Source organism: Pagrus major, chromosome 22 (genome assembly GCF_040436345.1).
Source record: "Pagrus major chromosome 22, Pma_NU_1.0".
NCBI classification, from domain to species: Eukaryota; Metazoa; Chordata; class Actinopteri; order Spariformes; family Sparidae; genus Pagrus; species Pagrus major.
The window spans coordinates 25,620,333-25,641,769 of record NC_133236.1 but is presented as its reverse complement, the minus strand read 5'-3'; the positions used below and the strand labels follow the sequence as shown (position 1 = coordinate 25,641,769).

Here is a 21,437-nt window from a genome sequence, read left to right as displayed (position 1 = left end):
CGATAGCAGCCTGCATCTTCAACCTCTCAGCTTCCTTTGAAGTCTCCCCCATGGGGCTGTGGGAGCTGGGGGTTGGTAATGAATCAAGCGGAGCCCATAATGAATGTCCTTATTCAAGTCTGCTTTGATGAAATTCCACCTGGCTGATCTCAAATCACAGAACAAAACAGTCAGAGCTTGCTAACAACTGTTATGAAAGCTATACCGGTTTGGCAATATGATGGAGAGCGTCGAGCGACTCCGAGGATCCCATCAGGATACATTACTCTGTTCCTTCCCTTTTCCCTTCCTACGTCCCCCTGCGATCACTGAGTAGGATGAAATCTGATGATGAGCGTCTACATTTGCACAAATGTTTAAGGCCACTCGTGGATGGTTTGTGATGCCTCTGCAGCTATCTGCATCACACACCCTGAGGGGAATTCAAACAAATGAGACATTATTTAATGTTGTAAACCTAAACCGCGTTGCCTGGTGTTACTAATACGCACATGTGCAGCAATTAAGATGTTTAAGAGCTCCATAGAGTAATTAACCCAGCGTGAGGCCTGTCCGTTCTGTAGCACATCGTGTGAATACAATCAAACGCATTAAAACGTCATGAAATGCACCGAACTGATCGTCTCCGCGGAATAATAACCCTGTTAACAAAGTTGTCGTGATGAATACATTACTTATCTCTCAATTCATTACAGAGTCGCCGTCTGTGTGCCGCATTAGGCCATAGAAATTAGCAAAAAAATGGCTTTTTCACACTTTACATGCAGCAGCAGCACCGTCGACATGCTTTGTACAAAGTCTGGGGCCCATCTGGGAGCCTGCGGTATTCACGATAGGTAGAAAAAGACTGCCGGGAGTAACAAAAGAAGTAAGTAATTATAGAGCGGGGATCTCATAGACAAAGCGTGCGATAGACTGCCAACAGCATTTAGCTGTGCATAGCAGCAACTGCTGCTGCTGCTGCTGCTGCTGCTTCAGGTTACGAGCTGTGTTTATGGCGACTGTGGTTTGCAACTTTTGGTGTTTAACTGGACTTTTAACGCTGCAGTAAAACTGTCTTCTCTAAGCCACAGTGAAAACCAGGTCTGTGTGAGGATTACACTGACGAGTTCAACAAAAAAATGAAGTTGAGAATTAGGGATGTAACAAGGTAAGAGCCAGACTGAAGTTTTTGTGTCAGCTTTAATTCTTTCATTGCCTTAAAAAAAAAAGCAGTTTTAGTTTAAATCTCATTCTCATTTAATGATATTGTTCTTTAACACTGATTTTGGGGAACTAAACATGCTCCTAGACAAGGTCAGAACTGGCCTCTGTAATAAAAAGCGGATGTCGAACAGATGAGAGTCGATACAGATGAAGCAAACGTGGGCGCAGACGCACCAAGTGGCTTTCTAAGGCTGCCTATTCTGAACAGGTATCGCTTTAATACTGATTAAACTGGAATTAGGCTCCTGGTGGTTACTACAGCAGTTTACATGCACGCAAACACACACCGACACAGGAAAATGCTTAAAGACACACACAGATTTAGGCCTCTACTGCACAATCATGCACAATCTCCTCCTTTTTTGCCAACATACAGGGCCTATACACACAGACACACACACAAACAGACACACACAGGCCTACAAAGACATAGCGTAGCTCCTTCAGGCCGGAGGGCGGGTGACAGAGCTGTAAGGGCCAGCGCTGTGCTGGGCAGCAACAGGGGCAGATGCAGCACTCGGTAGCCTGAGGGCAACGTTGAGTATTCAAGCTTCACTGGGCCTCTTCATCAGTGCCCTCTGATGCCTTAGCCCCATGACCAACGGCACACACACACACACACACACACACACACTAGCAGCCAGTCAGGCCTTTCCAGCCTTTCGGACAAGAGGGGAATTGGGGAAGAAGTAGAACAGCCTCATTGAGCGCAGACGCACACACAAGTCAGACCGAGGGGAGCTGGAGAGGATGTAGGTTATGGTGGACCGTCTCTCTCCGGCTAATTCTGATGCTGACGGAGTATCTGGGTTAACTCTTTCTGTGTGTGTGTGTCTGTGAAGACACAGACGTGACATAGCTCAAACATTTTAGATCCATGACAAACAGCGTTTTAATCTGGTTGCTGGATGTCAGATAACGGCAGATGTTGCGCAGATCTTTGATTTTTTAAGGAGCCCTCTTTTGATTTTTCATTTTTTTCCTTTCCTTCAGTGTGTTTTATAGTTTCTTGTGCATGTGAAATGTCCACACCAACAGACGCTCCTCTCTCCCACAGAAAACACTGCTCCTGAAACGCCTCATCGGTAGTCCTGCCTTTAATTCTGTGACTTTATGACATCACACTACGTCACCACGTCACACATTCGCATAATTTATGCCTCGCGGCTGGTTTGGACTGAATTTGCACAGCTCTTGCTCTGTTGTTGTTATCAGTGCTGGCTCAGGCGTCTTTGAGCTGACCAATCAGAGCAGACTGGGTAAATTTGGAGGCGGGGCCTTAAAGAGACAGGAGCTAAAACAGACAGAGGGGGAATAAAGTGCTGCAGAACTGGACAGTAGAAGAAAACTGATGTGTTTTTTGAGCAGTAAAGCATGTAAACATATTCTAGTAGTAACCCAGAATACAATTATGAACCTGAAAATGAGCATTAACTGTAATTTCACCACCACCAAGGAAGATTTCCATTTCAGATCATAAAGACATGCTGTAACTCCAGCAGAAGTAAACCGTGGTAGCGTATGATGGCATCTATCCATCCTACACACATTATATCCTCCTATATCTTCCTAAATTGCTTTATCCTCATCTCTCCTCCTCTGTCATAACGTCTCTTTCACACACTCAATCTCTGGCTGTCTTCATCTCACACACATACACAGACAGAAAACACACAACCTCATTTTGTTACCGACATGCCAAGTCATGCAGAAAACACAAGGGAAGCTTTTTTTTTTTTTTTTTTTAATCCCGGGACGAAAAAGAAAAACAGCAAAATGCAATAACCTGGGACAAAAGTGCTGACATCTGAAGACGAGTCTGGCGCTCAGACGGACGGCTCGGTTGCAGCTTAAACGAGCAGGAAGCGAGAGAGGACCCCCTACGCAGACAGATAGATTGACTTCCTCTCTCTCTGGGCTTCTGATCCTCTTATTCTCCCACTTCTGTTTCCCCTCATCTCCCCCATTTATCCCCCCGTTTCTTATCCCACTACTTTACCCATCTGTATTTCCCTTTCATGCTCCCCCTCCACCACCACATCTGGGCTGCAGCTCATCCTCCTCTTGCTATGGTCACCTGTCCCGCTCTACCTCCCCTTCTCATAACCTTTCCTCCTCACGTCTCGCTTCTTCCTCCCTCCTTCCTTTTTTCGCATGCTCCCTCGCTCCTTGATTAGCAAGATCGACCGGCGCGAGTCGGCCAGACGCTCGTTTAAAAACGTTTTTTCTCGAGAGGCTCCTATATAAATAAGAGGGCCGAATCAGACGCTTCAATTACAGATAACACATTCCCACCCTTTGCATTTCAAACACTAGGGGAAGAGTGATAGAGATGTTGGCCAGTGGCACAGGAGGTCAGGCTTTGAAGGTTAAGGAAGTAGCACCGACGGAGAGGAACGTAACACAAGCGCGCATGGCAAAAGACAAGCAGCGCTGGATTTTTCCTCTTCTTCTGGTCAAATTATTCATCGTACGACTCCCTCTGACTCTTATGTAATTGTGAATTTGTGCGAGCAACGGAGGCTGCCTCCTCATAGACAGCGAAGAGCAGTCTAGTGCAGAGCCACAGGGACTAAAATAGTTAGTCATGTGTTCATTATCGCTATCCTCGTTTTTTTAAAGTACTCACCCTCGTATCCAGAGACATTAAACAGGAGAGGACCTTCGAGTGGGTCGGTCCGTGCATGTGCGAATGCGAGCGAGCGAGGTTGAGAGAGAATGAGGAACAGAAAAGAGAGAGAGAGAGAGAGAGAGAGAGGCAGAATATGAAGGGAATGAGGTTGTGGGATTGTGATAACTTCAAAGGTTATTATTATTATTACTGCAGGCTGAAGCCATGCTCTGGCATCCCTCAAGCTTTGATCATTATGTAAAGCTGTTGTGCTCGGTGCTGCCACTGAATACATTACAGAGTGGATAACCAGGCAGCGTGCAGGCAGGCAGGCGTACACAGACCAACACGTTGACTCAGCTGCTAAGTTTTTTAAAATTAACGCACATCGCCATCATCTCGGACGGCCCAGGAAAGATCTAATCTCACCTCGATGCGAGACGATGATGGCGAAGGAGGATGCAGACTTTTACACATTGCGTGAAGATCAGCGTGGCAGTCAGGAGAAGGACGACACAAGGCTGTGAAAACAGTTGTATAACTATCTATTTTGGTTCTGGGGGAGTTTTGTTAAGAAAATGATGATATCATCAAGGTTATCTCGGCTTCAGTTGGAGGCACATTTATTACAGAAAGTCTGCAAAAAGAAATCACAACACCCGGAGGGCACAGTGGCAGTTTAGTGGAAGGTAACACATGTTCAGGTCAGTTTTGCCTTCATGGTTATCTGTAGAGGCTTTTATAATGTCTTTTTATTGAATATAAGCTGATATAGGTTATATGAGTAGTGTCACACAGCCAGAGCTATCTACACAGTGGGGTTACAGCGCTGGATGAAGGTCCGACTGCACACGTTATCATTCTAAACTCAAGATAGAGCGACGTTGCCCGTGCAAGGTAGTGTCGAGTGGATCATGTTTTGAAAAGCTAACGAATGCTAGCTTCCCATTTTGAGCATGTAGCTAGCTTAGAGGTAGTTGTTGTTTCCCGTACAGACAGGGATTTTAAAGACAAAGTGGATAGCAGATAGCGGAAAGCAGTTAGCGGACAGCAGAAGGGAGGAGGACGCCATGTTTTTTTGAGCAGTGCCAGGACCAAAACTGCCACCTGCTGCCTTTAAAGGTGCAAATATGTGAGAATTGGCCACCTGTCAAATTCATACTGCAAACAAAAAGTCGGCAGCGTATCACCAGAGTAACCGCTAACTGCTGCTAGCTATAGTTCAGTTTAACCGAGCAGCTAGCGGTCACATTAGCTGACACTGCCGGGGACAGGGGGGGAGTGTTGGTTTTTTGTTTACTATCGGACTATCGCCTCCCCTAGCTAGCCGGTTAGCATGCTAACTTCAATAGCTATCTCTGCAACACGTCAGCACTGTTATATCCTCACATTCTGAATGTTTTAAGCCGAAATTCTTACATACCGCAGCTTTAATTGATGAGGTGAATCAATGCAGACTTTTAAGGCGACATTAACAAGTGCACTTCTGCTTAAAAATTGAGCTTAACTCATCCATTGATCGACTTATGGACGACTTATTTGAGTCCCAGCTGCACTTTACATCAGGACGGCTGTCGTCTGGAGGTCACAACTAGCTTCCTTTATGCTACACTACCACAAACCACCTCCACCGTGTCGTCTAACAGTCACATCGGCGCGTGAAACACGTCCTCGGGCCTCCTCGCAGCCCTCCTGGTCCTGTGCTACATGTTGTTATTACCCCTATTAACAGGAGCGTTGCTGTTAGGGTGCGATTACGAGCTGAGGAGAAGGGGGAACCCCTGTCGGGCTCACCGGGGCCTTACAGCCACCACTTTTAATTTTCATCTCGACACACAATCTAATCCTAAAAGCCACAATGAACTTGAAAACAAGCCATCTGTTCCTGCACCCCCCCACCCCACCTCCTCTTTACCTGGCCTACATTAGCCTCAACACACACACACACAACACACACACACACAACACACACTATAGCATGTGTGCACATTAATGTCTTGCACTGTCATCATCACTGTCATAACGTGGAGGCCATAAATAAAAAAAGGAGGAGTGCTACAATAAAAAGAGATTATGACAACATGCAGGCTGTAAACACACCACCACACACACACACACACACACACACACAAGGCTGGAGGTGCATCACACTGATTTTTTTTTTTCTTTCCCCCAAACATCGACATTAATTCCTCCTGAATGAGAGGATGTAATGGAAACACACAGGCCCGGTTGTAGCCTGCACATAGGTGTACCACCACCACCCCCCCCGGTTCAATACCAAGGACAGCGGTCGTCGCGCGGAGAGAGAGCGAGCCTCCTGACAGCCATGACAACACACACACACGCGCGCTACACAACGATTATCCATCGACACAAACGCAACATGACTCTGCTGCTTCCCTCACACGTACACAGACACACAAACTCAAACCCTCAGACGAGCATTTCGTCTTTTTTCTCTCCCCCCCTCCTCCTGCAAGAAGAAGCAGCACCAGCAGCATTTTCCACCCGGGTCTCATCGCCTTTAGTCGGACAGAAAAAGCACCTACCTGCTTGTCCCCCGGGGTCGAAGAGCTCACATGTCCCGCGGCTTATTTTGGTCTGTTGTTGTGGATATTATTATTATGATGATGGTGGTGGTGGTGGGCACCGTTATGTGTCTGCCAGCGCCATGTTATTATCGGTGAGAGGAGGACTGTGCGGTCCTGTAGCGCTACATCCGGGCTGCTGGAGGAGAGCGAATGAGCGCAGGCTGTGGCGGCGGAGAGGGCGGAGAGCGCCGCGGATATGTGGAGCACCTGTGTGTCCTCCAGCCCCCCCCCCCCAGTCACATCATCCACACGCAGCCACACACGGCTATAATATACATCCTGTCTGAGACGTGTCTTTTAGCTGGATGTCACAGAGCTGACGTACAGAGATACAAAACATTAGCTTGGTTTAACCACACACTGGGTTCAGGTGGAAGCTAGTTAGCATGCAAGCAGAGGAAGCTAAACACCTAGCTAAGAAGTAACGGTTAGCTAGCTAAATGGTTGAGGGTTGAAATAATTATCTTTAATGACTGATAAATAATGAAATAGTTAGCTAAAAAGTATGATATATTGAAATAGTACACCTAATAGTAGAAATAAATGGCTAAAAATAGGATGATGTGGGCTATAAATGAACTAAATTATTGAAAAAGATTGCTAATTAGCTTAAAGTAGTGTAAAAATGTTTAAAAAGAAGGCTAAAAAGTATTATATAGACCTATAGTTGAAATAGTTAGTATACCTAATAGAAAAATGGCTGAAATAGTTAGCTAAATATGATATCTATATTGAAATAGTACACCTAATAGTAGAAATAAATGGCTAAAAATAGGCTGATGTGGGCTATAAATGAGCTACATTATTGAAAAAGGTTGCTAATTAGCTTAAAATAATGTAAAAATGGCTTAAAAAGAAGGCCAAAAAGTATTATATAGACCTATAGTTGAAATAGTTAGTATAGCTAATAGATAAATGGCTGAAATAGTTAGCTAAAAAGTATGATATCTATATTGAAATAGTACACCTAATAGTAGAAATAAATGGCTAAAAATAGGCTGATGTGGGCTATAAATGAGCTACATTATTGAAAAAGGTTGCTAATTAGCTTAAAATAATGTAAAAATGGCTAAAAAGAAGGCCAAAAAGTATTATATAGACCTATAGTTGAAATAGTTAGTATAGCTAATAGATAAATGGTTGAAATAGTTAGCTGAAAGTAGATAATGTAGCCTATACACGGTTGTAATAGTTAGCTCAAAATGAGCGGTTGAAAAAGATTGCTAAAAGATAATGTCAGGCTAATTAGCTAAAAGTAATAGTTGAAATAGTGCCCCTAATAGATAAATAAATGGCTAAAAGTAGGCTGATGTGGGCTATAAATGGACACAATTATTGAAAAAGATTGCTAATTAGCCAAAAGTGATGGATAAACGGTTGAAAAAGATAGCCAAAAAGTAGGACATAGCCTAGCTAGGCCTCTGGTTGAGCTAGAAGTAGCCTAGGCACCTGTGCAGCGAGCAATTAGCTAAAAGTATTAATGGATAAACGGTTGAAATGAATTGCTAAACGTAGCCTGGGCTAATGTAAAAATGGCAGAAACAGCTCAAACTAAAACAAATATTTGATAAGTAGTTAAAAGTAATGGATAAATTGATAACTGCTCACCAGTCAGAAGAGAAAGCCCATTAGTCCGACAGCCTGTTATCCTGAACACAGACACCTAATGCTCCAAAGGCTCATTGCTCTGAAAACAAAGGTAAATAATAAATAAATAATAATAAATAAAGGTTAAACATATATTTATTATTTTAATCTTAAATGTAGGTGGTCTAATAGTTACAGGACTGCATCATGCTCATTTACACGTGGTGATATTGACCTGACCATGTTATGCTGGAATACTACATCTGGCCCCAGATTTGCTTTGTGGTTATTTTAAGATTAGATAACGAAGCTTAAAAGCATTTGAAAGGTCTGATACTTCAAACCAAAACAACAAAAATGGAGCCTCACGCCCTTTTAAGTGCATTACTGTATCAAGCTGCAGAGCGTGTTAGGCACGAGCGTACGTGTGAGGGGTTTTCTCAAGTGAAGGCAGACGCAGGCTGTAGCCCCGGAGCGGTGGGGATACGACACAGTGTGACGGCTCTGACGGTGTCACAGCCCTCATTGATCCCCCATCTCCGGTTCTGACGGGCCGTTTGAAGCGCGGGGCTCTTCCCCAGACTACAGTAAAGTGAATGTGCGAGGGCACGAGTCAATTTCTCCCGCTGTGACGAGGGGAAGTCCTTATGTCTGGTGAACTGAGGGAGAGAGTAGTGAGAGCTGAGCAGCCGTTATTACACCAAGGTCTTGTTTTCTAGGACGCCTTCCCTATCTCCTAACAGCTGTCCATACAGGTGGAGAGGTTAACCTCACCACGTCACACCTCCTCTGACTCCACGTATGAGCAACATGTGTGTAACTACAATACATGTCGGCATGCAGAAGTAGACAAACACTCCTCCTCACTGCTCCGTCTCTTCTCGCTTCGTTGATTTTTTCCTCCACTTGTGATGACACTGTCCTCGCCTGCTCCGTCTCTCCCTGCCACCCATAAATCCCCTTGGGAAATAAGTGCTGGGACTGTAAAGCAAGTGGGAACCCCCCCCCCCCCCCCCCCCTCAAGCTCAGGGCCTATTACAGGCTGTGCTTATTATGGGGCTTTATGGACAGCCACATCTATCCCTCTCACACAGCCACGCGAGGGGAAGGTGGGGGAAGCCTGATGATGCATTTAAATATCTTTACCTCTCTGAGATGAAGTCACTTTTTTTTATTTTGTTGCAGAAGAGCTGAGAAGTGATACCTCTCCCCAAATATAGGCCTATCTTTGAGAAGCACCCGCTGGAAAGGTGTCATTAAAAAGTGTCTTTGAAGCTTTGAGGAGGCCGATCACTCGACATGGAAGCAATTTCAGCATTTTTAAATATTTCTACCAATTCGACTGCTGTCTGAGACTTTTGCACGCTTCAGAAAATTAAGTGGAATATCCCTTTAATGGGCTGCAGTGCCTCATCAGATCCTCACGTCACGTACAATGGTTTGTCATGATATCTGTGAAGATTACATAGATTACACCCTCATCCTGTTGCCTCTCATGGAGCAAGACTTCCCCCCTCTGTGAGGATTTGACATCTCCATCTAGTGGTGCATTGTGGGAGTGCACAGGTTACCAGAGGGCATCTCACTGGGAGTCGTAGTAACTACCTGCTGATGGTACCGCTGCATAAATCAGAGGAACACGTCCTCACTCGTGACATTAAACTGATGTCACAGTCGTCCAGATACGATGATCGTTTTAAAATAACCACGCTCAAGTCCTTGGGAAAAAAACAAAACAAAACGTCCTACTGTCCCCATGGCAACTGTAGCAATTTTCTTTGAAGCCACTCTTACACACTATCTTTTGATTCAGTCACACACACACAGGTTATAATTGGAAAGCACCATCTCACAGAGAAACGCACCTTGAACCACAGACGTTTTTTACCCGGAGTGGGGAATACCTCGTAAGAAATGTCTCTTTTCAAACTCCACTCGACTTGTTATTGCACCTTTAACGGGAAATAAGTGGTGAGGAGGAGGAGGAGGAGGAGGAGGAGGAGGAGGAGGAGGAAAGAGAGGTAAGGAGATTGAAGTTTACGAGTGTTGGAATGCGGCCCGGAGCTTATCAGAGGCTAATGCCACCGCTGTCACTTTGGAAAACTCTGCTCCTGCCAGGATGCTCTCTTCTGCCTAACAGCAGCACGCCTCACGGTCGCCTCCTCGACTCCCTCATTGGTCGAAGCTCACAAAAGAAGATCTCCTCGAAGTGACATCATCATCATCATCATCGTCATCCCTCTCCCATCGGACAGCGTATGTCATGAGCACATGGTGAACATCCACTCGAATGAAGCACTGTGATTGACTCTCTGATTCAGATTGAGCTATATTTGTCACACATGCAGGATGTTTCTATTGCAACTTATTTCACATTATTCAGTAAGGACAGATTGGGCTGAGTGCGTACGAGAGGGTTGAGGAAACAAAGTGTTGCCAGTTTCCAGCTCTCTGACAGGCTGACGGGCCAACCTGGAGACTAACCATGAACCAAATGTTCTGGATTGTTTCCTGGCAAGAGATCTCCTCGGACAATACGCAGCCCGGGCAAAACAATTCCCTACCATCCACCGCAGCGACCTTCATTTTATGGTTTGTCTGAAGCCTGATCACTGTGCTGGAGAACATCACGGGGCAACACACAGCCCGATGTTCTTCTAGCCCGCTCCACAAACAACTTTGTCAATACAGTGAGTTGTTTTGATTTAGCAGCTGCAAAAACCCTCGACAACTGTTAGCAAATGCATAATTAAATACATGTTTGCTTAATAAATCAACAAAAATGCTTAGTAAAGGTTTAAAGGTGCAATATGTAAGAATCCATGCTAGCTAGTTAGCTCAGTTAGCTGTGCAGCTAGCGGTTCAGACTGGGAGCTCAGGTACCAGGAACACGGGAGCTTTGGATCGGGACAGGCCGAGGCTAGCTGGTTAGCATGCTAACTTCAGTAGATGATCTCTGCAACACAATACTTAAGACATCATACTGTATTTTTTACAACGTTTTCAACTAAAATTGTTTAATAGTGACAATATAAATAGTTTGAACTCAATAAATCTGCTTGTAATACGAATATTAAGAAATATAAGAAACTCATAAAGCTTATATCAACATGTATAATCATCTATAAACTGTTAAGTTTGTTTTAAGTGCTTATAAATAAAATAAACTATTCATTGTGCTGTTATTAAGAGTTTCTGCATGAGTTTATCCTTTAAAGAGCTCATGAGTAAGACACAGTTTCACGCTCGCTCCCAAGTTGTTATTATTGTGAGGCTAATGTTGTGCTTTGCAAGAACAAAGACAAATCTCTCCATTAAAGTGTTTACTTTAGTATTTGACATATTAAAGACATCTTTTTAGCCACTAGGGGGCAGTAAGACGGTGACGTATTATTAGAAAACAATATGAAAACCATGTTAAAAGCATTTACCTGCTCAGACTATATATCCAGTAGACACAGGGCAACATCAGCAGTCATTTGAGGGTGTGTTCATGACCAACCAACTACTTATTTTTTGCTCCGTTTTGGTTTCCACCAACTCCCGAGCTCTGTCACCTACATCTACTTAGTCACCTGATGGATATAAATCAATTATCGCTCTCCTTATATCTTTGTTTTGGTCTTCAATAACTGCTGAGAGAAATATTTGGCTCTACAGCTGCTAATGCTCTGCTATGTTCAGCTGGTCGCTCACTTTGTCTGTCTCTTCTTCAGTGCTGAATGGACAGTGGCAGACCCACCGGTCCACTATGTCACCATTTCACCACGTCTCATCTACACAAAAAATGTGGTCAAGATAAGCAAAAGCAAACACTTAACATCAACTTTCACTTTGAAAACAGAGCTGCCAAAACCCGCTGCAGCTGAAAACAAGGTTGATGAGGACGGAAAACCAAAATAATGAACTGAAAGACAATAAAATAACCCTGACTAGCTTAAGGAGACTGCAAAGGTCAAACATGTGACCTCATTCACATTATACGTAGTCACTTGTTCCATTGTTGATAGATAAATATTGATTAGCTTTAATGTCACGCTGCCTTAAACATCATGAATCAGCCTTTATTTGATATACTGCTACATACTGACAACTATATGATTAGTGGTTACATTTTCCACACATTTCACTGTTTGCTGTAATCCACAACAGTCCCTGGTGTGCGTGGGCAAATGACAAACAATCATCTGTTTATCATTTAATTCTGAAAACAATTAAAAATCAATTTAAAACAACAATAAAAGGACGATACAATTTGCCTTGTAACGGCTTATAGGAGATGATGAGACATTAGGATCTAATCAGCCCAGATGCTCCATTCAACAGATCTGAGTGCTGTCACACAAAAATGCACAAACACACAAACACACACACACAAATTTGTCCAACATGGCCGCACCCTTCGCTTGCCTAATGTGTGAGTCACAGCTGGCCTCCTGAGGACAGACTACAGGGTGCTCCCATACACTCATGAAGAATTAATGAGCACAAGTGTGTGTGTGTGTGTGTGTGTGTGTGTGCACATGTGCCTTTGTGTTGTACATGAACATGTGACACATTATTATACAGTATTAGACATTTAGTGCCGCTGTGTAAACTCATAGCAGAAATAATGGTGAATATTCCAGTGAGGTTTCTGTAACTGATGATGATGATGAGTCAGACCTCAACAGACAGCATCATGAACAAAGTACAACAGATGAGAGTCACAACATTTGAGATAAGATAATATAAGATAAGAAAAAAAAAGAAACTATACGATACGATACGATATGATACGATACGACAAGACAGGACAAGAAAAGAAAAGACAAGAAACTATACGATATGATACGATACGACAAGACGAGACAAGAAAAGAAAAGACAAGAAACTATACGATATGATACGATACGACAAGACAAGACAAGACAAGAAAAGAAACTATACGATACGATATGATACGATACGACAAGACAAGAAAAGAAGACAAGAAACTATACGATATGATACGATACGACAAGACGAGACAAGACAAGACAAGACAAGAAAAGAAACTATACGATACAATATGATACGATACGACAAGACAAGACAAGACAAGACAAGACAAGAAAAGAAAAGACAAGAAACTATACGATATGATACGATACGACAAGACAAGACAAGAAAAGAAACTATACGATACGATATGATACGATACGACAAGACGAGACAAGACAAGACAAGACAAGAAAAGAAACTATACGATACAATATGATACGATACGACAAGACAAGACAAGACAAGACAAGACAAGAAAAGAAAAGACAAGAAACTATACGATATGATACGATACGATACGATACGTTACGATACGATACGATACGATACGATATGACAAGACAAGACAAGACAAGACAAGAAAAGAAACTATACGATACAATATGATACGATACGACAAGACAAGAAAAGAAAAGAAACTATACGATATGATACGATACGATACGACAAGACAAGACAAGAAACTATACGATACGATACGATACGATACGATACGACAAGACAAGACAAGAAACTATACGATACGATACGATACGACAAGACAAGACAAGAAACTATACGATACGATACGATACGACAAGACAAGAAACTATACGATACGATACGACAAGACAAGACAAGAAACTATATGATACGATACGATACGATACGATATGATACGACAAGACAATAAAAGAAAAGAAAAGAAAAGAAAAGAAAAGACAAGAAAAGACAAGAAACTATACGATACGATATGATACGATACGATACGATACGATACGATACGATACGACAAGACAAGACAAGAAACTATACGATACGATACGACAAGACAAGAAACTATACGATACGATACGACAAGACAAGACAAGAAACTATATGATACGATACGATACGATACGACAAGACAAGACAAGACACGACACGATAATCCTTTAATGATCCCCCAGAAGATCTCTATCTCTTTATTTTAAAAATATATGTTTAGTATTTCTTATTTTTTGTTACTGTGTTGTTGTTATTTTCTCTATAAGGTACTTAGGTTAAGTGTAATTTAAAGATTTTCTTTAAGGTAGACAACAACAACAACAACAACAACGGTTGCTGGCTTGAATTGAACTGGTGACATTGTGGCGGTCGTGCAGTGTAAAACCACTCTGCAGTCATATATAAGTGTGTTTCTTAATATTTAGCCTGTGTCTTGTGTTTCTGAACACATCAACACCAACAAGGAAAAAGATTCCCTGCTAATGTTTCCGCATTGACTTTAAAATTGTCTGCTGTGTCTTCAATAAGCCTCTGTAAGAACGTTATTAGAGACAGACTTGGCTGAAAATGTGTAGGTGTTTGGTGAATACAAATAATAGATATGATTTTTTTTTTGTACTTATTCTTGGAAGCTGAGCACTGTAAATGTTTATGATGCAATAACCTGCTAACCCTGAGAAATGCAGTGGACGGAAAAAAACACTTTGTCAGAAGGAAAATTGACTTTTTCTATTGAGTGTCTTCTGTGTCGCAGATTTAAATCTTCTGCTTGAAGGTAAACGGTTATCTGAACCCAAAGTAGCCACTTCAGGGTCAATCTGTGTACATTATACACTATATAAAAGATGGTTTTGATGGCTGTTAGAGTTTAAAAATTAAAGACCCAGTTGGATAAACGTCGGGAGCTGAATTCTTGGAGGATTAAGTCTCAGCATTCTCAGAGTTTTCTGCAGTTTCTGGCATTTTTTCAGCTCAGATGATGCTCTAATCTAATAACAGTGCGAGGACAAGCAGTGCGACTGTGTGAATCCACATGTATTTGTTGTGTAGCCGTCGCCCCGGAGACTCGATTGTGACGATTACGTGTCGATTTATTTGGGCCGAGTTCGAACCTGACGTCTCTTCTGTTTAACGTTATCGATAACACCACGAATCGATGAGCCTCAGAAGAGGGTCCGACGTTAATCTCTGACATTGTGAATTATTTTTAACAGATTCTCAGGGAAAATCTGAAGAACGCCTCCACTGAGGGACTTAACCTGAGGGTGAACCAGGCAGTAATGTCTGACTCTCGAGGCCGTCAGTGCCTGAGTCATTGGAAACATACAGAAAAAAAACAGCGCTGAGTTCCTGACTTCTTTGTCTATCTGCTGTAATTGTGTTACCCTGCGAGGCCCGAGACAGATATGAGCGTTACACAGTCCCATGACTGCGTAACAGTGAAGTGGACCACATCAGCACAACAACATGTCTATGTGTTGTCAGTGGATACCATTTAAATAAAGTCTTTGCATGTCAGTGGTTTTATATTGTGTAACTCTCACTCTCTCTTCCAGTTTCTGTCACTTTAGTTTAATTTATAAGATCATTACCGGCTGACAAACAGTAGTGGGAAAACATAACATAAAAAAATTGAGCTGGATATTCAGCAACGTAACATGTTTCTTATTTACATATATTTCCTGACATGTGAGCATGTGGTATTCGTCCTGACAGTGGAGTGATGAGGTGAGGAGTGGCCAAGTGCTGAGAGGGTTTGTTGGGCTATAAAAGGGAGTTTGGATGTGTTTGGCTTTAACAACACCGCAGCCTGCAGCCCGCTCCTGTGTGCACCTGAGGATTAAAACACCAGAGAAGGTAACTTTCAGTCTTATTCTGAACTGTGGCACTTTACACAAGCTTTTATATTTTATTATCTGTTGTATCTTTGCCTCCAGGACTAGTAGTTTCAAGAAAATAATGCATTATGTGCTAGTTTCCTGTTGTAGCTTATCAGTTTGATTGCTGGTTGTTTGGTGATGCTAACAAGGCTACTGAAAGGCCTTAATCTACATTCATTAATAAATACTTAACACTGTAACATGTGACTGAATCTTTTGCATCAATTTACTTTTAAACTGTTAATAATATTTTGTAAGTAAAATAAATAAGAAAAAATGATTTATAACATACCAATATTTCTACTTATACAGTTATAACCAGTGGTTGAAAGTACTTTTACCTAAAATACTGCACTTAAGTACAATTTAAAGGTACTTGTACTGTAGTTGAGTAAATCTATAAATGCTCTAAATGCTACTTTATCCTTCTACTCTACAACAACTGCACAACAACATTAGTGACCAGTTACTTTAAAGCTTTAGTTCAATAATCCACAATGTAATCAACAAATAAATCATGATTTAATATTAAAGATTCATATAAAACTTTATTGATCACCAAGTAAATTAACACACAACCCAGCAGATAAACTATGTCAAGTAGCTAAATCATCTTTACCAGCTGTAACATCAAAATGTTGAATATATTAATGCATCTATATTATAATTCAATAGTCTAACACACATTATTCTTTAATATTTCATTCTGCATTATAAGTACTTTTACTTTTTGTACTTTAAGTATATATTTAATGATTAGGTAGATATAATAACGCTTCAGCCTACATCTTTTCTGTCCTGTTTTGTTTATTTGTTTGTTTGTTTGACTTGTTTTTCTGAAGCTAGAAAGCATTAAGTTCATTTATTGTCTCTCTATCAGTGTATTTGCGTTTTTATAAGTTGGAAAATGACCGAAAATAAACTAAACTAAAACTAAACTAAATAATACTTTATATCCTTTTCCTAGTTTTTCTCCTGTAAGAATTTAAAATCATTTGACTTGTATCAGAGCTCTTCTACACTGTGTTTCTGCTGTGGTTACTAAACGACAGGACCTGAGTACATATTTCACCTCTGCTATTAACAAACATCAATAAGAGGCATGAAATATTAAGACCAGTTGGTTTAATAATCGAGTCACAGTAATTGAATCTGCAGTCACAAGGACGACTATTGACTCCAGAGGATCATTGTCGCTGCACATTCCTCTCCAGGTGAAATAACCACAGAATCAATATACCATTATGTTACTCACGATGCTTCCTGTGGTCATCATCATTCAATTAGTGCATGCCATAGCATCCAATGAGTTAACAATGCACATGGAGACAGACAGACAGACGGTCATCCAGTGCAGCGTTTGCTGATCTCTTTGACATCCTGAGAAGCTGTGGAGTCCTCTGGTGGTCAACCAGAGAACTATTTCTTCTCTCTGCAGCTCATCACAGCTCAGAGTCCGACTGCGTCTGTATCTTTTATAAACATGTTTCAATACCTGAGTTAAAAAGATGCTTTTTAAGTTTAAGTTTGGTTGGCTGTTATTTTCGATGCCATGTCGTTTATGATTACAGACTGGGATATATTTAGCTTTTTGTTCTGTCTCTAGTTTCTCCTCTGAGTGTAAAATAAATAAAAGTGATCTTGTTCCTGCAGGCAGCATGGATGTAAGTACCACACCAAATTGTCAGAACCCCACACTGGTAAGATTCATTTTATCATCTATTTTCTCCACATTTTCCATCTAAATGTAAATGCTTAACTCTTTGCTTACGTCAAACGGCCGTGTTTGCAACTGCAAGTTGGTGTCCTCCATCCTCTCCACCCTCTCTCTTCCCCATTTCTCTGTACCGGCCCCTGACCCGTCTGCCTCTCCATCTCCACCTTCTTCTCCACCTCCTCCTTCTCAGTATTCTGACGCTCTGTGTGGCAGCTGCCCGTCCTCTGGCTCTGCCCCACAGGCTAACAGTATCTGGCCCACCTTGCCGCCCTCTGGAGCTGGGTTCCCTGCTTGGCCGGGGCAGCCCACCCAGCCTGCACCTTGCTGGACCGGCCAGCCAAACACACCCTGCTGGCCTGGCACACAACAAGCCCCGTCCTCTGTCCCTGCACCGATTTCATACCCAGCCCCGTCCTCTGTCCCCGCACCGATTTCATACCCAGCCCCGGCTCAGATCATAACACCAGCTCCTGCACCAGCTCCTGCACCTGCGCCGATCATAATCCCAGCTCCAGCTCCGGCTCAAGTTCCAGCTCCGGCTCCGGTGCAGCCCTGCAACCCTTACTGGCCAGGCACCCAGTGCCAGCCTCCTCAGCCGCCTGCTCCAGTTCAAGCTCAAGTCCCCGCTCAGGTTCCAGCTCCAGCTCCAACTCCAACTCCTCACCCAGTCCCAGCACCTGGTCCTGCTGCAGGCACCCGTCCAAGTGTACCAGGGTGGCCTGGACACCCTGGATGGCCTTATAACCCTGGACAGTCAGGATGGCCTGGACAGCATCCAGCTTACGTGCCTCCACACTGGCCTCCACCCACATCTGGACCTCTTGTGAGTCAAAGAATCTGACCTCTGATGTTCTTTACTGTTGTACAGGAAAGACTTAAAGGAAAAGTGAAAAATGTAGTTATATTCTACTTACTGTGAAGTTTCTTAGTCCTCAAGGCATTTCTAGAGTTTCACAGCAAAACAGTGTTGCAGCATTAGTAGATGGGGACCAAACACCCTCACCCAAAACAATAAAACAGCTCTATACGGTCTCCAGAAGCCCCGAGATCCCAAATTGATTTAACTGGTGTGTGTCTGATTGTTTTTATGTTACTCTGCTGCTGTTCAGAGCGTGCCATACAACTTGAACCTGGCCCGAGGGGTCTACGACAAGATGATGATGACCATCCTGGGCCATGTCAAACCTAATGCTAAAATGTGAGCTTAATTATGTTTTCAGATCGCTATATACTCATTTTTACATCGTCTCTTCAGTTTATTTGTTAAATTTCTGTTTAAAATTAATACAAAACATACAGATCTGTTTAAAGTCTAACCAGCTTCGATCCTCCGCAGGTTCACAGTGAACTTTCTGAGAGGCAACGACATCGCCTTCCACATCAACCCCCGCTTCAGCGAGGGCGGCAAACAGGTGGTGGTCCGTAACCACAAAGTGGGTGAGCGCTGGGGCTCAGAGGAGCGGGACCTGAAGGGAGCCTTCCCCTTCGCTCAGGGGAGCCCGTTTGAGGTGAGTCAGAAAAGAGGAACGGGACGGGGCAGTAGATTGTAAAAGCAGTGCTTAAAGATGCTATGTGTAGCATGTTAGCGTCAATAAGTCATTACCACATTCATTTGGAGCAAAGTGTCGGTGTCTGCTGCCTGCTTCTAATCCACTGTTGCGTTAGCACAAATAAATGACACAAACAGAAAGCTACTGATTATTTTAAAGGGGTAATTTGTTAAATATGGGCAGAATTTTAGTTTAAAACTTAATAAACTAAATATTATCAACAGAATCTGAAGAAACAACAGTGTTGACGTCATGTCAGTGTCGTTTATGTCTTGTTTTGCAGAGATACATCTGAAGTTAGCATGCTAGCCAGCTAGCCTCGGCCCACAAGAGACAGTAGTTTGATAGTCTCTGACAAAATAAACTCACAAAATGTCAAGCAAGGAAATAGTTTTACACCTATTTTCCTTTCTAAACAGAAAAATACAACCGCACACCGTCTGAATTCAAGCTTCCCTCTTTTACCGAACCAACACTCGCTGAACTTCCTCATTAACTCGTTGTAAAACACTTACCAAAACTCACCAAAACAGTGTCGGTTTGTCCCTGATAATATCCCGGCTCTGCACGGAGTTAGCTCCATGGCTAACTGAGCTACTTGCTAATGGAAGCTAGTCCCTACAGCCAACAATAGCTACAACAAAGAGTAAAGTGAGCAGCAGTTAGCGGTTAATCCGCTATCTGTATTCTGGCTATTTCTTACATGTAACACCTTTAACCATGCTCTCGCTTGTTTGTGGTAAGAACTTCAACATCATATGTTTCACAATGCTACACATGGTGCCTTTAACTGACTCCAGGTCACTTTCCCCATGGTTAACGTCAGGCTAACGTTTGGAAAAGATGGCAAGGGTTGGAAAGTCGTTTGTGCAGGCGGGTCCTAGATAAGGGAGCTGCTGTACTGCAGGAAGGCTCCTGGAGGTCAGTGGGGGTCTCATGTTGCTCAATAACATCAATAACCATTACGCTTCACAGGCTTTGCCAAGAGGTTACTAACCCGGAGAGCTAATTCTGTCACACAGTCTGTGTCCGTGTTTACTGGCAGCAAAAACAACCAGACTCACAGACTTTTCCTCCAGTTTTACTGTTATTTTTCCAGCCAGTAAAGTTTAATTAAATGGACATTAAATCATCTTTATTAGACTCAGGACATCTTTTCTGTTTTTGCCCCTGCAAAGCGACTCTTCCCAAATGAAATGATGATTACATTTCTTTTCTAAATGCACACAGCCTTGATGGAAGAAACACATTACTCTGCTCTGTTCCCAGATGAAGATCCTGTGCACCCACGAGGCGTTCAGGGTCGCCGTGAACAACATCCCGCTGTTTGAGTTCAGACACCGCGTCAGAGAGCTCAACCAGATCGACAGAATCAACATCCTGCATGATGTCGTCCTCACCTACGTCAACATGGAGATTCTCCCATAGGAAGCGCACTGTTACTCACACAGCACATGCGTCAACACATGACACGTATATGAGCGTGTTCATGCATATACACAAATACAACACATAGAAATGTACACAGACACCTACACACACACACTCCATCTATAGGCTTCACCTGCAGGAACTAAAACATCCCAATTTATTGATCATGATGCTTAAAGATTGAACAAATGAGTGTGTTATAATGTGATGTAATATTAATATCGACATGAGCTGAGCTCATTTTATAATATGCTACTACTTCCTCTAGCACACAGCTAACCCTTTAATATACACAAAGCTTTTTCTTCAGCACGGAGACGCTACAGCTACTGTATTTATCGTGTACAATATTTCATATATGATTAAATTGATACTAACAGAATCATACGTGTGTCTGCATCATTGAAAATCTGTTAAATAAAAATATTGCTCAGACAACCGGTCCAGTGTTTTCATTGTTTATTTGAGAGCTTAGAGAAGAAACAGTGCTGCAGTTTGAAACCGTACGACAGAAAAATCAGAGAAATATAAAATCTACACTACAAAACTTGCACACATGTACACAGGGAACAGAGACGAACAGACTAGATGTGATGATACATGCTGCTCCTATGGTCCAGCTACAGGACTCAGGGAGACGCCATCGGCACAACAATATGAGTTAGACTAAACAAAACATCTTCCCAGGTCCATCATCTGACACCTTCCTCATACCTCCTCAATATATATAACCATTTCTATCCTCACATCTTCACTTCACTTCCTCTAACATCACACTTACAACATGCTTGAACATCCATCTCAAGGTAGACAACCAGGTTTGTGCAAGAGGGTCTCAGCAGCAACATCTGTGCAAGACTTCAGTCTCCAGCAAAACGTCTGAAAATTGATTATTTATGTTTATTCTGTCTTTTAATTGTTGTATTTTTGGACTGACTACCTGTGCTCTTTCTGTAACTTCATCTTTTTTGTCTCTTCTGGCGTCTCCCTTTGTAACCATTATGATTCATTACTCACGTTTACGAAAGTTGATTTTTAAAAAGTAGAAAACAGACAAAGAAGAGCTGTGGCAACATGAAAAATAAGGCAACC

The 21,437-nt window shown here is 42.5% G+C and overlaps 1 protein-coding gene across 1 annotated transcript; it reads left to right on the top strand.

Annotated features, from left to right (window-relative positions):
• Positions 1–17,305: 17,305 nt before the first annotated feature.
• Positions 17,306–20,342, top strand: LOC141018466 (uncharacterized). Its single transcript, XM_073493450.1, has 5 exons — positions 17,306–17,347; positions 17,555–18,187; positions 18,474–18,562; positions 18,701–18,872; positions 20,184–20,342. Exons 1-5 carry the CDS (start codon positions 17,306–17,308, stop codon positions 20,340–20,342), a joined length of 1,095 nt encoding a protein of 364 aa, XP_073349551.1.
• Positions 20,343–21,437: the final 1,095 nt, after the last annotated feature.

Bases quoted from the DNA above. Each gene is read 5' to 3' on its own strand.
- LOC141018466 (XM_073493450.1), top strand. From the start codon at position 17,306: ATGGATGTAAGTACCACACCAAATTGTCAGAACCCCACACTG. The intron at 18,188-18,473 runs GTGAGTCAAAGA...GCTGCTGTTCAG, and splicing joins CACCCACATCTGGACCTCTT to AGCGTGCCATACAACTTGAA. The intron at 18,873-20,183 runs GTGAGTCAGAAA...CTCTGTTCCCAG, and splicing joins CTCAGGGGAGCCCGTTTGAG to ATGAAGATCCTGTGCACCCA.